General features: G+C 43.0%; 1 protein-coding gene across 7 annotated transcripts in view; it reads right to left on the bottom strand.

The window, feature by feature from the left end:
• Positions 1–14,407, bottom strand: part of FAT3 (FAT atypical cadherin 3) — a 687,279-nt gene that overhangs the window by 16,957 nt on the left and 655,915 nt on the right. For all 7 annotated transcript variants that reach the window (XM_051850343.3, XM_089312010.1, XM_089312007.1 and 4 more), the window contains one exon: positions 10,571–11,039. In XM_051850343.3, coding sequence (XP_051706303.3) covers positions 10,571–11,039 — 469 coding nt within the window. The remainder of the gene's footprint in view (positions 1–10,570; positions 11,040–14,407) is intronic.

Raw genomic sequence — 14,407 nt, 5'->3', positions numbered from 1 at the left:
AAGCTCCAAGCACATTAGTGGCGTCTGGCATCTGTGAAACTGAGCCACTACCTTTGGGTTCACCAATGTCCCCAAGAATAGTAGTGGCTCTTCTACTCATCTGCCCAGTGGGAGGATGAAGGGCTAGTTTCTAACACCGGGGGTATTGATCTGAGGAGGAGAGGTGGTGGTTGGTCTCAGCACCCAGTGAGCACCATGTATTTACTTTAACCCAGGGCAGAAAAATACCTGGCGCAGTGCAGTCTGGAGACTGCCTTTCAACATCAGGGGCAGACGTGGCCATGGTCTGGAGGACCTGGCTGTGCAGAGGGGATGGTGGGAATCCAGATTGGGTTTTCTACCAATTCTTAATTTAAAACCTTCTCCCCATCACCTCCCTTTCCAAAGTGACTAATGCCTCCAATTCCTGTGTATGGGGGGGATCCAGTTTGCAGCTTTCCTTCCTGTCAGGTAGAATCTAGGTCTCTCAGGGCCTCTTCTCTCTTCCGTACCATCTGCTAATGTTGTCTCCTCTGCAGTGCTCCTCCCTCCTGTGGGCCCATGATTTATTAAAAATACCTTGACTTCCATAATGGTGCTGTTGTGACTGCAAGCTGCCACCATTACAGTGAAGCGGCCATTGAGGCATTCCTCATTTCTATGCTTTTTTGAAAATGCTATGAACACTTTATGTTCTGTGTGGGTGCAAACTGATGAAATCTTTACTTAATATATACTAAATCAATCTTCTGTATATAGAGAGAATTGAAAATGAATCTTGATGTGAATGGAATGGGAGAGGGAGTGGGAGATGAGAGGGGTGCGGCTGGGAGGGGAAATTATGGGGGGGGAAGCCATTGTAATCCATAAACTGTACTTTGGAAAATTATATTTACTAAATAAAAGTTTAAAAAAATGAAAATGCTATGAAGAACCATCATGTCTCTTAACTGAAGAGTTCTTGGACTAATCTCTGCTCACCAATGGTCAGTGACTGATGTGGGACTTTACAGATTGAGCTCTATAGTTATAAGGTAGCCAAAAATCTATAGATTGCACTAGCTTGTGCTCTCATGGATGTTTTATTGAATCCACATTGCCAAGAGCTCCCACATATGGGAGGACATTAGAATTGTGTGTGTGCTCATTGGCCCAGAGAGCGCAAGTCTAATCTTTTGAAGGCAGTTGCAGAAGGCAAGAGAGAAATCTACATTCTCAAGGGGGTGGGAACTGTGTAGCCTCAGCCTCCCTAGCCCCAGAAAACCTAGAGGACCAGAGGTGGAGGATCAGAGAGAGGCATACATATGAAGGAACATTAAAAAGTTCATGGAAAAATTGAATTAAAAGATACATTTATTTTGGAGCAATTTTTGAAAACCATAGTTTTTTTCATAATGTGCACTTCTATTAACTTTTTGAAGATCCTTCATATGTGGAAAAGTCCTGAGTACAATGCCAGTGAAACAAGGAACTCATAAGGAATTGATGTTGGTTATGCAAACTCCATCCAAAGAAGGCCAGCCTGAGGTCTGTGGGCAGGAGGCAGTAGTCTGAGTTATGATTGCTTCAAATTATGCTGACTTGGGTTATTTTTTCCAATCTGGGACACCGCTCACTTTAATGGAATTGGGAATTGCCAAAAGCAGGTTAAGATTGGGGGAAAATGCTTCTTTATGTCACCTGGTTAGTCCTTGGTCAGGATGGCATGTTACTTAGAGATAAGAGTGGCTTGTCAGAATGAATTAGATTCTTGTTTTAGACTAAAGGAAGGAGTAGGACAATCACAGTACAGGAGTCTAGGAGGCACAGAGGCACAGCAAGAAGAGCAGGGAGGCCCAGAAGGGGTAGTCTAAGACAAGGTGGGAAACATGTTAAAAAAACAGGTACTCCCCTCCCCCCTTCACACACACACTCACAGCTTCTGTCTGGCAAGGCCTCTGACAATCTCTTATGTAAAACTGTATCAGAAGCAGCTGAAGACAGCAGAGGTACAAGGAGGAGCTATCTGGAAATAAGGGCCATTTTAATCACTATCATGGAAACTGGATTCTAACTTGGGTCATGGGACTGATTTCCTATCTGATGGCAGAGAAGCAATTGGATGTCTCTGAGCCTCAGAAAATCAGAATTTAAAATGAGGCACTTCTCTTACACACTATTTTACTCACACACACTTCCCTCTGCATTTTGTCATTTTCATTATCTTTTGTGGAATATCTAGTGCTACTTGATGCTGCAGCCAGCTTGACTGATTAACCGATCCACACTGATTGAGTGCCTGGGTAATAGGCGGTGGTGTGCAGGAACCAGCTCATAAGGGGTCATGAGAGATGACTGTTGAATATTCAGGAATGTGGCAAGCCAGTTATTAAACCATTGGTGTTCTGACATCAGCCAGGGCGGGAGCATTTATACCACATGACCAGCAAACACTGCACATCAAGGCTTTCATTTTTAGTGAGACTTTACCAGCACATGCCTGGAATAGAGACTATGGCAGGCACTGGGGATACAAAGATGGAAAAAGCACAATCTATGAGCACTTTATAGAGGAGGAAACAAAGATAGAGATCGTTAATGCTCACAAAGATGTTGTGGGTTTGAACTGAGGCAGTCTGGGCACAAGAGTCCTGAACTGTTCAGTGCTGTCCTGAACTATATTTCTAACAACCACTTCCTATCTAGAGTTCTCTGTTTATCAAACAGAGAAGTGAAGTGTATCTAGGATCTGTTCTTAGGACCTTAAACCACAGGCAAAGGAGTCCGAGGTCCTTTGGAGGCAATTTTGCTTACAGAACATTAAATGTGGTGTTTTTGTGTGAATACAATGAGAGAAAAAAGAAACTGTATTTTAAAGAAGTAGCCAGATAAGTTTTTTTTTTTTTAATAAAAGAAGAGTGATAGGTATTGTTCAGCCTCCATGAAAGGCTTGTTTATCAAAATTAACCTGTTCTCACAAAGCAAAATTTATGGTCTCATTATCCTGTCATCTGCTCTATTATTAATAATTTTTATAATATCAGTAAGTCTGCCGTAAGTGATCTAATGTGTTAGTGTTTTAAAATCACTTTCAGTCCTTCTGTCAAGGGTCACAGTAATCCCGTGAAGGAGAAAGAAGAGGCTCCCTTAACATCCCAGTTCCGAGGGGCATTGTCAAGGCGAGGTGGTTTTTTTTTTCCTAAGGATATGTAGTGTGGCTAGAAATTAATCGAGTCTGAACTTGAACCCAGGCTTTCTGATGCACAGATCTTTCTAAAAGACTGCATTGGATGAGAACTTGTCAGTGAGCCAGAGCTCATTGCTTGCTGAGAATAAGGAGGGACCTGTAGTTGCTTCCCGTATCTCTCTGAGAAGCACAGGAGATGCAGTGAGATGGACAGTATCACATGGTTCTTCTGGGAACCAAAGAGAGTCATTAAATAATAAAGATAATAGTATAATAAAATTGCAGTCTTCCAAAGCATTACCATATGTTGCTGCAAAACACAACAAAGGGAGCAGAATTTCAGGAGATAGGAAGCTAATCATAAATAATACTGAACACTTTCCTCAATATAAAAGAAAAATTCAGAGATAATCCCAAAGTCATTAATAATAGTTTTTTTTCTTGAGAATGTCAAATAAGGAAGTCATCAACAAGAACAGTAGGTTACTATATGAAAAGATTCTGAGAACAGTTTGTGCCTATACCTCACTTAACATTTTACAACTGTATGCCTTAAGTATTATTCTTATAGCTATTTTACAGATGAAGAAACTGAAACTTAAAAACATGGCTTTCCAAGGTTACACAGCCAATGAGTGGCAGATGAACACAGACCAGATTCCAGATTTTAAAATGGAATGGCCCTATCAGCATTGATAGAATACAAGGGCACTTCAAAAAGCTCATGGGCAAATGGAATGAAAATGTTTATTTTGGTTCAACATTTTCAAAATTCTTGCATAGTTTTTCACTGCATGCATTTTCATGAACTTGTTGATTCCTTTTATGCAAGGATTTAAAAAATTTTCCTATCAGGATAGGCTTATCTTTTCATTCCATGAACTTTTATAAGTACATATACAAAATATGCCATAGCTTCTTTCCCCTCAAATTCTGGCAAAATGAAGAGTATATTATTTAAGCCTTGCCTCAAAGCTGTGTTCCTGTTTATAGTCCTTGTAGTAATAACACATACAGATGGTTTTGAAGTCTGCATCCAGAAAAATGTAAAATGCCTCCTCCTTTCCTTGCTCAAAGAACATTACAAAACCAATTAAATGCCAACACATAAATGGCATAAGCAATTATACAGTGACTTTGGGCCGTGAGGGTAAGTAATCCAGATAATTCCTCTTTTACTCATTTGACTTCCTAGTCTCTTCCCGACCTGCTTCATCCAGGTAATGGCTTCAATCCTCTGCCTGTTCCCCTGGGAAGGTGAGCATCATTCTGATTGAGTTTAACTGCCTTGATAAGGAAACATCTGCTTATTGCACAAAGGTGGATCTAATGACAAATGCACAACCAGCACTTGGGACCTGAAGTCAGCATCAACCACCATGCTTACTCAATTACGGATTTCATTTAGAAACCACAAGAACTTACAGAACTTCAGGAGGTAGCTGTGATGTGGTGGCGAGGCCCTGGGTACAAGGTTCAGTCGTGTCTGTAACCTACCAGCTGTGTATGGTCATCGCATGGGTTCCTGACCTCCAGGAACTGCCTTATTTTGATCTAATAAATGGTGCCCACTTCATGGGGGGGGTTATAATAAGGATTCTGGGTTCATGAACCACAAATATTAGGTGCTTTATTGCTGTAACTATTATAATTACTGTGGGTTCTGAAATCAGCTTCATATTGGTGGTGCTCATGGGCCAAACAACTCAAAGCCATAACTTTTTTACTTTGACTTTTAGGTCAAATATTGAGAACAGTGAAACCTCTAGTCTATGGGAATCTCAATTGGTGTGAGAAAAATGGTGGGCCACTGCCATGTGAGAGGCTAATGACATGTCGGGGTGAACTTGGCTGCAGATCACCACCTCTGTCTTTACTGCTATTTCAACATTCAGGCACTCTTTTCTTTTACCAAGCAAGGTACATTTAATGCCTTTAGCCCTTGTAAAATGTAAGCCCTTTAAGGTGAGACCTACAACTTTCCCCAGAAGAGCTGGCTTACAATTCAGATACTGCACATGAGGCCAGGCCTCTCATATTTTCCTTTAGGATCTGGAAACTTTTAATGTATTAACAACATTAGGTGCACAGTAAATTCTCACCTTGCAGTATGCTCTTTTGTATCTGACTATAAGCCACTTGATAGCCTTGAGTTTTGTTGTTAGTATCTATAATAATTCATGCTGTTACCATGAGGTTTGCCCAAGTTACAAAACAAAACAAATGAGCTCAGATTTAGAAGTCATTTAGGAAAGCATATTTTTTCCTATAAGCTGAAAAGCTCACCCAAGTTATGTACAAGGATATTCACTGAGTCTGGCTTTTCCCTTTCTATGCATCTGCGCTCACTGGGTTAGTGGGTATATAGCACATATGGGAACCCTGTTCAGTTCCTTTAAACCAGCAGTGAGAGAACGGAGGCTATACAAATGGTGTCTACTGGTCACAGACAGCAGTGGACCCAGAATTCCACAGTGAGCAGGGCACAGAGCAGGCACTTAATTAAACTTAATTAAAGTTTGATGAATTTGTCCAGACCTTTACAAGTTAGGGACACATACTACTCAGCAAAACATGGCCCAAAGTAGCACAGGGGACTCTGCTGCAGGAAACATTTTGATGACCAATTGTCTGCAATGTTTACGAACTTGTTTCATGCAATTTTATAGGCAGAATATTCCCAATGGCTCAGAGGCAGCGGGTAGACATTATTATTTTTATTTTTGATGGTGAGTCCAAAAATGCTGACAAATAAACAAAACTCCATTTTTACATTAAAAAAAAAGTTTATAAAATGCAGATTGTGCACCTGACCTTCAGATTCGGAATGTTCTATGTCTATTCTCGTCATCTGGAATTCACTAACTCATGTTCTAGCAAATGCCATTAGTGGATTCCAAATTGTCAGTGGTTCTAAAAGTTAGATGTGCATAGAAGCACCCTGGAGGCTTGTTAAAACATGAGATACCTGAATTCTATCCATATAGATTCTGATTCTGTAGGCTTGATGCTTCTTTCCCATGAACTTTTCTTGGCATTTGTAAGTTCAGGAATTTGCAATTTCGATTCAGTGACTTGATAAAAGATTCCTCTGATATGGACAGCAAATGACAGAGGCAAATAAACACTTCCTTTTTGTATTAACCATCAAGGGACTTTTCCATAATAAGGTCCTCAGGTGATGCGGATGTGTCTCAGAGTCTGAGAACCACCATACGCAATATGAAACACAAAGTGTAGACGCTTTTATATTTCAGGGATGTTAAGGGACAATCAAGCTATCACTTAAGGGAGCTTGCTAAAATGCAGATGCTGATTCCCTTGGTTTGGGGTGGCCTCTGAGATGCTGCTTTTCTGACATTCTCTACAATGCTGATGCTGCTGGGTCATAGAACACACACAGAGTGGCAAGGAATAAACACACAGGCAGGGCAGGGAGGGGCTCCCAAACACTGGGGTCAAATCCTGGCTCCACCACTTTACCAGCTTTGTGATGCCAGGTTGGTTATTTAGCCTCTCTGGTTCATTTATTTTATCTATGACATGAGGGTGGGTATGTAGGAGGGAATTGATCTGAGTAGCACTTTGAGAATTAAGTTTCCCAGTGAATAAGGATTGAAAGGTAAGAATTTACCATAGCACCGATCACATAGTGAGGGTCTAAGGAACAGTAGCCCCTACCTTTAGAAATTTATCCAATGTTTCATTTCAGGATTTGGACTTCTAGTTTGGCATAAAGCTGTCAGGATGACTATTTTTGGCATGCTGACTGCATGACTTGCTGCATTGCTGAGCAAAGTTATAGCTTAACCTCAACTATGTTTACCATGAATGGGCCGAAGCTGAGCACACTAAGGCATCAAAGACTGCACTCCTTACTCAGATTATGGATGATCATGAACTGCTCCCTTTGCACTGGTCTACAGATTTCAGGGGTCAGAATGAGCGCTGGCCAGTTCTCCATGGTGGTTGCTATTTCCAGTTCATGTTTATGAAATACATATAATTTTAAGGCTTTACCACGAGAAGGCCATCCTTCTGTGGTCAATTTTTAGAGTCACATTTATGCTCTTATTACAAGTCAGTGTTCTGGGCTCTGACTCCCTGGGGTTCCCATGGCTTGCTCCTGGGACAACCAGAGCTATCACAATGGTCAAATCTGCTGACTATGGAATTCCAACCTAGCAGATGTGGCTTCTTGGACCTTCATGCCAAGGGTTTGATTGGGTTTGGGGGTGGTTGTAACAGAATCTGGCTGCACTGAAAGGAATGCTTCTTGCTGTGGGTTGTCTGCTTTAAATATTCTGAATGTTCTGGAATAATGTGCTAGGATGGCCACAATTTGAGAGTGGAGTCTGTCACCAAGAGAGCCAATGACCAATACTCTAGCAATCTTCAGTGCTCAAGGGGATGGTCATGTTAAAATGTGTCCAGAAATTTTAGATCAACACATAGAAGTGGTCTAAACAGCAGAATGATATTCAAACAGTAAACTTCTGTGCTCAGGAATGACACCTTCTGCGCCTTGCTCCATTTTCTCTAGCCCAGATTTCCTCTTTAAGTATTACATGCATCCTAGTCTTTGCTCTGGGGGCCCGAGACTGTTCCTGTAATTAGACAAGCAGAGCGACTTCTTAAAGGCATGCATATTCTTTCATTAAAGACTTACTGTCTTTAAAGTCTTACTGTCATTTTTTTTGTCATTTTTAAACTATTATCCAGAGCTAGGGGGTTTTTATTTTTTAAGTTCTTTATAATTTGCTACATAGTTTCATGGATATGAATTAAGTCCAAATTTTTTTTTTTCTGCCCCCACCTCCCCAGTTTGGCATCAATTTACAGAATTCGGAGACACAGAACAGGGACCTAGGAAAAAAAATCCTCTGATATGAACAGACAATGTGGTCAAGCAGATGGATTCTCTCACCTCCTATCTATGAAGCTTCAGAGCCAACCGAGGGCTGCTAAGCCCTTCCTTATACATCAGAAGAGGACTCCTGTTCCCCAGAGGAGGCACAGAATTCCTCTTCTTGGATTTCCTGCTGTGTGGTGAGGAGTCTGCTGGCTCTGGCCCAGCAGCACTGTGCTTGAGAGCCTTAGATTGCCCCATCTGGGATTTTAACTGGGGGGCTTCTGAGATAAGAACCACCTGGCTAGGCTTGAGAGCAGCCTTGGCGGAGGAGCTGCTGCTGCTGGGCCACCTGAACAGACGTGGTGGGCTTGAAAGAAGGGAGTTGTGTGGTTGGAGATAAGAAAAGATATTTCATCTCAGCAAAGATCTTCATTTGAGGAAACCATGAGTCCCCAAGCACAAGTTTAAAAAAAAAAATAGCAGAACTGATAATATGGCTGTATCAGCTTGGAATAAAGCATACCTGTGTGGAATCCCATTCCCAAGTCCAATCACAGAAGGAAGTGGGGGAACAGAGGGGATAAAGAGTGGGCTCCCCAGCAAGGCTGGACCACTGGGGAGGGAAGGGAAGTTCTTTAGGTCACGTGAAACTTTGCAGCAGGTGGGTTCTCAATTCTGAGATTTAGTCAAACCAAAAGATTGTACAATATAGAGAAAACGGCTATTTCTCACTTGAGTGATAGTCATTTAATTAACACACTTAGACTGGACACTCAGCTGAAGAATTTCATGGCAGTTTGAAATGAAGTTTAAATGCACACAGAAGAGCAAGATTCCATGGTCTTTTTCCTTCCTATAGTGATTCTTTTCAAGATAACCATTTTGGAAGCCCAGAGCTTTGCCAGCTAAAACAACGACCTGCCATCCTTAAAAGTATGTTACAATTTGTGGCTGTGTACCCAAGATTTGACATGGAGTGGTGTTCTATTTCAACCCAATTTAATTATATGCTCTTTTTATATATCGTAGATGGCTCACACTAGCAGAATTGTTTTGCCTGGTGAAAAGCTGGCCATGACTTGTCATAATGGGCTGGTTTATAGAACCACTGAAGTATAGTTACTGCCCATCATCCGGGAATTATGGCACCATAACAACCCTTTATTTACATATACTGCTGAGACAGTAAAAACAGCAAATAGATTTCTTAAATCGAGACGGCAGAAATTTCCCCCCAGGGTACTTGGCCCTCATTGTGGCAGTAACATATGCAAGTCTAAACAACTTTGGTGTCTGTATTTCAGCAGTGCATCATTTCATGGACAGTTTATAACAATCTAATAATAAAATGGACTCTAAATTTGGAGTTGGGCTTCATGAACATGAGATGGTAATGCACACAGCAGAATCTCTAAGTGATTTGTGAGGAAGGCTTAAATTCGCTAATCACAGGACTGCTGAGCCGCTATGCACAGGGGCTGACGTGGAGTCAGTGGTCAGGATGTTGGGAAGAACGAGCCTTCAATCAGGAGCATGCCTGACCTAGTTTACATTAACATCCACGCTGCATCTGGGCAAACTCAGGGCTGCTTTTATCTTTCCACTCCCAGGACTTAAATAATCTTGGCTTTCCCCTCAAACAATAGAAACCCTCTATAAATTTGTTTTGGGGGGGGTGGGGAAGGAGTTACTCCTTTCTTTTTCATGATGTACCTTTCAGTGGAAACCTACAGGTAGCGTGTCATGCCCTCACTGACTATTATTGTCCTGAGATTTCATTTAAGTTCCTTTTCCTTATTCTTGACTTCCTACTCCTTTGTAGAGCTGCCAGTAGACTTACTTTTACTACACACGTTTCAAAAGGTTGCTTGCAGGCGTCTCCACTCTACGTCTATTCCTGGGGTGGTAGGTTCACCATCACCCCTGTTAGCTTTGAGTAAACTGTGTCTGTACCAGGTTAGCAATTCCAATTGGGGGAAGGATTATGCGGACATTCCGACTCAGACTGTTGTCATTCTTCAGTGACATGCAGCTGGCACATGGGGGCACATATACAGGGACTTCAAAAAGTTTGTGGAAAATGGAATTAAGGTTATTTTGGTGCAAAATTTTTTTTAAAATCCATGTATACGAGGATTGCAAAAGTTCATGAAAAGTGGGTATTATGGAAACTGCGTGGATTTCAACATTTTTTCACCAAAATAAACATACCTAAGTCCATTATTTCCACAAGCTTTTTGAAATACACTTGTATTTAAAAGGAGATTCTATTCATGCAAGCTGCTGAGGCCCAGAAGGGTGTGAGTTGGCCATCTCTGATCTATGGCCACCACACTGCACCTATGGTATGCTACAGTTGGCTAAACTGGCCACTCCTGAGGTGGCAAGCTGAGACTTCTGCAAAGCAAATTGGCAAACTCCCGGAGCAGCCTTGTGAATATCGCATTCTGGGAGAGCCTTTGAGTTGTGGCTGTGAGGATAGGACCTTCTGCAGGTGTGTTGCACACCAGCCCCCTCTCCCCAACCGCCCTCCCCTGCACCGCTCAAGATGCCCAAGGCTCAAGCACACTCACCACCGGAAGGCAGGCCGGCACAGGTGCCACCATGCTGGCATGGGCTCCGCTCACAGGCATCCGGGTAGAGCACGCAGCCCAGCTTCAGCTCCGTCAGGCCCACCACCTCTGCGAAACTGCTGCGTTTGTTCTGTAGCGGCAGCTCATTGTTATTCAGCACCACTGAGTCCAGGCAGCCCTGGAAGCCACTGAGCACCTGCGTGACCCGCGTGTCTGTCAGGCTGCGGATGTTGTCCGCCTGCACCAGGGCACCGAAGTAGATGACACTCTCGGTGCTCAGCGTCTGGAAGTAGAGGGGCGCCCTGCGCCGCTCCACATAGCTGTCATCCAGGGACAGGCTGGTGAAATTGCGGTTGAGCTCCAGGAAGACGGAGTGCCAGCTCCCATCGTTGACAGCACGGCCCGAGATGCCCAAGATGCCAGGGCCGCTGCCACAGTCCAGCTGGAACCACAGCTTGCCATCCACAATCTGCATGGGGAAGGAACAAGGGATCGTTTGAAGATGGGCCTCCGGCAACACCTCTATATTCCCCACCAGCCTGTTCCAAAGACTCCGGGAGCTTCATCGGAGGTGGACACTGCTTTTATGCAGCCGTAGATCTTCTCTGGTTGATTTTTAACACCCCCTGCCCATTAGCTGTCATGCAAGTGTGTGCCAGATATTTTACAAATGAGTAATATGAGCATGCTTCAGAAACCCACAATTCTATTTCACGTTGTTCCTATCCTTTGGGTCTTCAGCCTTTTAAAATCCACAGCAGTATTGTGTGTAGTGGTATTTATTCTCTGGGTCCTTCTTACTCATTCTCACCACAGGAGTGATTTTTGCTAACTCAATATTTATTGAACAGCTATGTGCTAAGCAGCGTGCAGGGTACTGTAGAGACCACACAACTACAGCACCACAGTGTAGCTGGCATATACTTCAAGTAACCACACAGACACATATGCACTCCCAGAATATGCAATGTGAGTGTGCTACAGGGAGAAAGAGACCAGGTAGAGAGAAAGACTTCCTGTTTCTCAGCTTCATATACAGTCACATATCACTTATCCACAGGGATACATCCTTAGGGGATTTCATCATGGGGTGGACACTGTAGAGTGTGCTTACACGGACTGAGGCAGCTACAATGTCACCAGGGGGCATAATCTTATGGGACCACTATTGTCTGTGTGGTTTGTTGCTGACCACATGTCGTCATGTTCTAGTGCATGGCTGTATACTTAAGATTTTGAAGCATCTCTATATCAAACACCCATGTGTTCTTAATCCTTTAAGATGCTGCTCAGCACTTACTTAATGGTTGTCTCACAAAATGGTTGGCCATTTGCTTAGCATTTACATACGCAGACTTTCAGCCCTCTGTATCGGCAGGCTCTGGCCTGCCTGATGGATTCAAACACACTCAGATGAGAAATACATTAAAAAAAAAAAACTGCATCTGTACTGTTCATGCACAGACATTGTTCTTGCTATAATCCTCTCAATAATCCAGTATAGCAACTATTTACCTGGCATTTGCCTCATACTAATCATTGTAAGTAATCGAGTGATCATTTAAAGTATATTGGAGGGTAGTGTAGGTTGCATGCAAATACCGTGACATTTTTATAAAACGAACTTGAGCAACCACAGATTTTGGTGTCTGTGAGGGTTCCTGAAATTCCCTGGAGGACACTGAGGGACAGCTGTGCAAAGGTACTTCAAAAATTCATGGGAAATGGAATGAAAAGGTAAGTTTATTTTGGTGTAAACTCTTTTTTTCCTGAAAATCATGCATATGAGGATTCTTCCAAAGATTCATGAAAAATGATATTTTTGAAAAAAAAAAAACTGCTTGAATTGAATTTCTTGGTACCAAGATAAGCTTATCTTCAATTCCACTTTCCACAAATTTTTGAAGTACCCTTGTATTTAAGGCTCTTGGGTTCTACAGAAGAATCTACTGGTTAGCTGCTCACATCATGTAGATCCTTGTAGCTTCAGGCCCCGAGTTCTGCAATGGAGCCCTGCCTGCTTCCTCAGTGACACCAGCCTGCCATCCACAGTCTGCATGGGGAAGGAATACTTAGGGCAGTAGGGGCAAAGAACTGCCCCACAGTGGGCTAACTCCAGGGTACATTATACAGAAAAAATGAAATCTAAAGGATACTCGCTAGCACAGAGGTGCTAGGCAGGGCCTGGACTTTCACAAAGACCTGAGTTTTTCTGTTGCTGAGGAGATGGGCTGGCCACTGAGTCTCTGTAGTCCACCCTTGTCTACATTTCTCAGAAATGCAAGGTGGCTCTAGGATCCTGAGAATGAGAACTTTTAGCTTGCCAACACATTTATATTTGGCTATGAAGAGATTCATAGCCATGAATTGTGAGGCAAAAACTTGTTTTCTGGCCTTTATCTATGATCCAGCAAGAGGATCCCATGAGGGGCAGGGTCGGAGTCCTGCAAGGGGGTGGGGTTGGCCTTCGTTGATCTGTAGGCAGTGGTAGTTCTGTACAGAGAGCAGACACTTTTTGGGAGACAAAAAAAGAAAAAAAAAAGAAGAGGAAGCAAAATGAGAGGACAACACAGACCTGTAGGTCACTAACAGCCGAGGCTGCATAAATATCAAAGGAATTCACAGAAATAGGCTGGACCAGTCTTTCCAAAATGTTTCCCTGCTAATAGACTGGTTAGCAAGCATTACAGAACCAGTTATGCTTCCCAATTAAGTATTTCTCTATTCTCCACAGACAACAGTTTCTTAGGGTCTGTTGTGTACCACCCAGGTCACCTGAGAAGGATGGCTCTGCTGCAGTTTGCTTGTTTATTTATTTATTTATTTTTGACAGGCAGAGTGGACAGTGAGAGAGAGAGACAGAGAGAAAGGTCTTCCTTTTACCGTTTGTTCACCCTCGAATGGCTGCCACGGCCGGCGCACCACGCTAATGCAAAGCCAGGAGCCAGGTGCTTCTCCTGGTCTCCCATGCGGGTGCAGGGCCCAAGGGCCTGGGCCATCCTCCACTGCACTCCCGGGCCACAGCAGAAAGCTGGACTGGAAGAGGGGCAACTGGGACAGAATCCGGTGCCCCGACCGGGACTAGAACCTGGTGTGCCAGCGCCTCAGGCAGAGGATTAGCCTATTGAGCTGTGGCGCCGGCCAGCTGTAGTTTATTTATAAGGGTACTGTATCCACTACAGAATAGTCAGCTACATCATATACACCCTGTGCCTACAGACTCTACTCTGCAGTGTAAATGTACGAATATAAAAGGGCTGGACACAAATATTTTCTTTCCCGAGTTTTCACATGTAATCTTATGCTATTGCTCATTCATTCATTCAAACAAAATGGGCTGCATAGATACTGTAAATCATACCAATGACAACACCTGGATGATATCCATATTTGTATTTTAGTGTAAGTAATAAAATGATCAAATGTGACTTTGGAGACTACTTTCCTCTGGTGCAGTCCATCTGCTGCTTTGCTCCGGGGCTGCAAAATAGTGTCCCCAGTCTATAATGGAAAAATCTGGTGGTGAGGGTGCAATCCATGTAAGTTTGTGTAACTGGCCATTCAATTAATATATTACTCCGTCCCCTCCCTCACCCCCTGCTTGTTGGAATAATAGCCAAGTTGTAGATTCATCCAGGAGATTGAGTGACTGCTGTACTCACACATATGGACGTCCTGTAACTGAGAGCTATAAAACTATTCCATGCAAGCACTGAGCACGAGAATCTTTTTCTGTTGAAAAATAACAGTAGCAACACTGCTGAATGAAGGAAACCAGATGCCTGTGTGATTCTTAGTCTCTTACAAAAATCATCTGAATTCATCATCCTTGTTTAT

The sequence above is a fragment of the Oryctolagus cuniculus genome, chromosome 1, assembly GCF_051225735.1.
Source record: "Oryctolagus cuniculus isolate XC-2025 breed Fujian yellow rabbit chromosome 1, ASM5122573v1, whole genome shotgun sequence".
Classification (NCBI taxonomy): Eukaryota; Metazoa; Chordata; class Mammalia; order Lagomorpha; family Leporidae; genus Oryctolagus; species Oryctolagus cuniculus.
The sequence above is the reverse complement of the archived record's forward strand: the minus strand, read 5'-3'. Positions and strand labels throughout refer to the sequence as shown.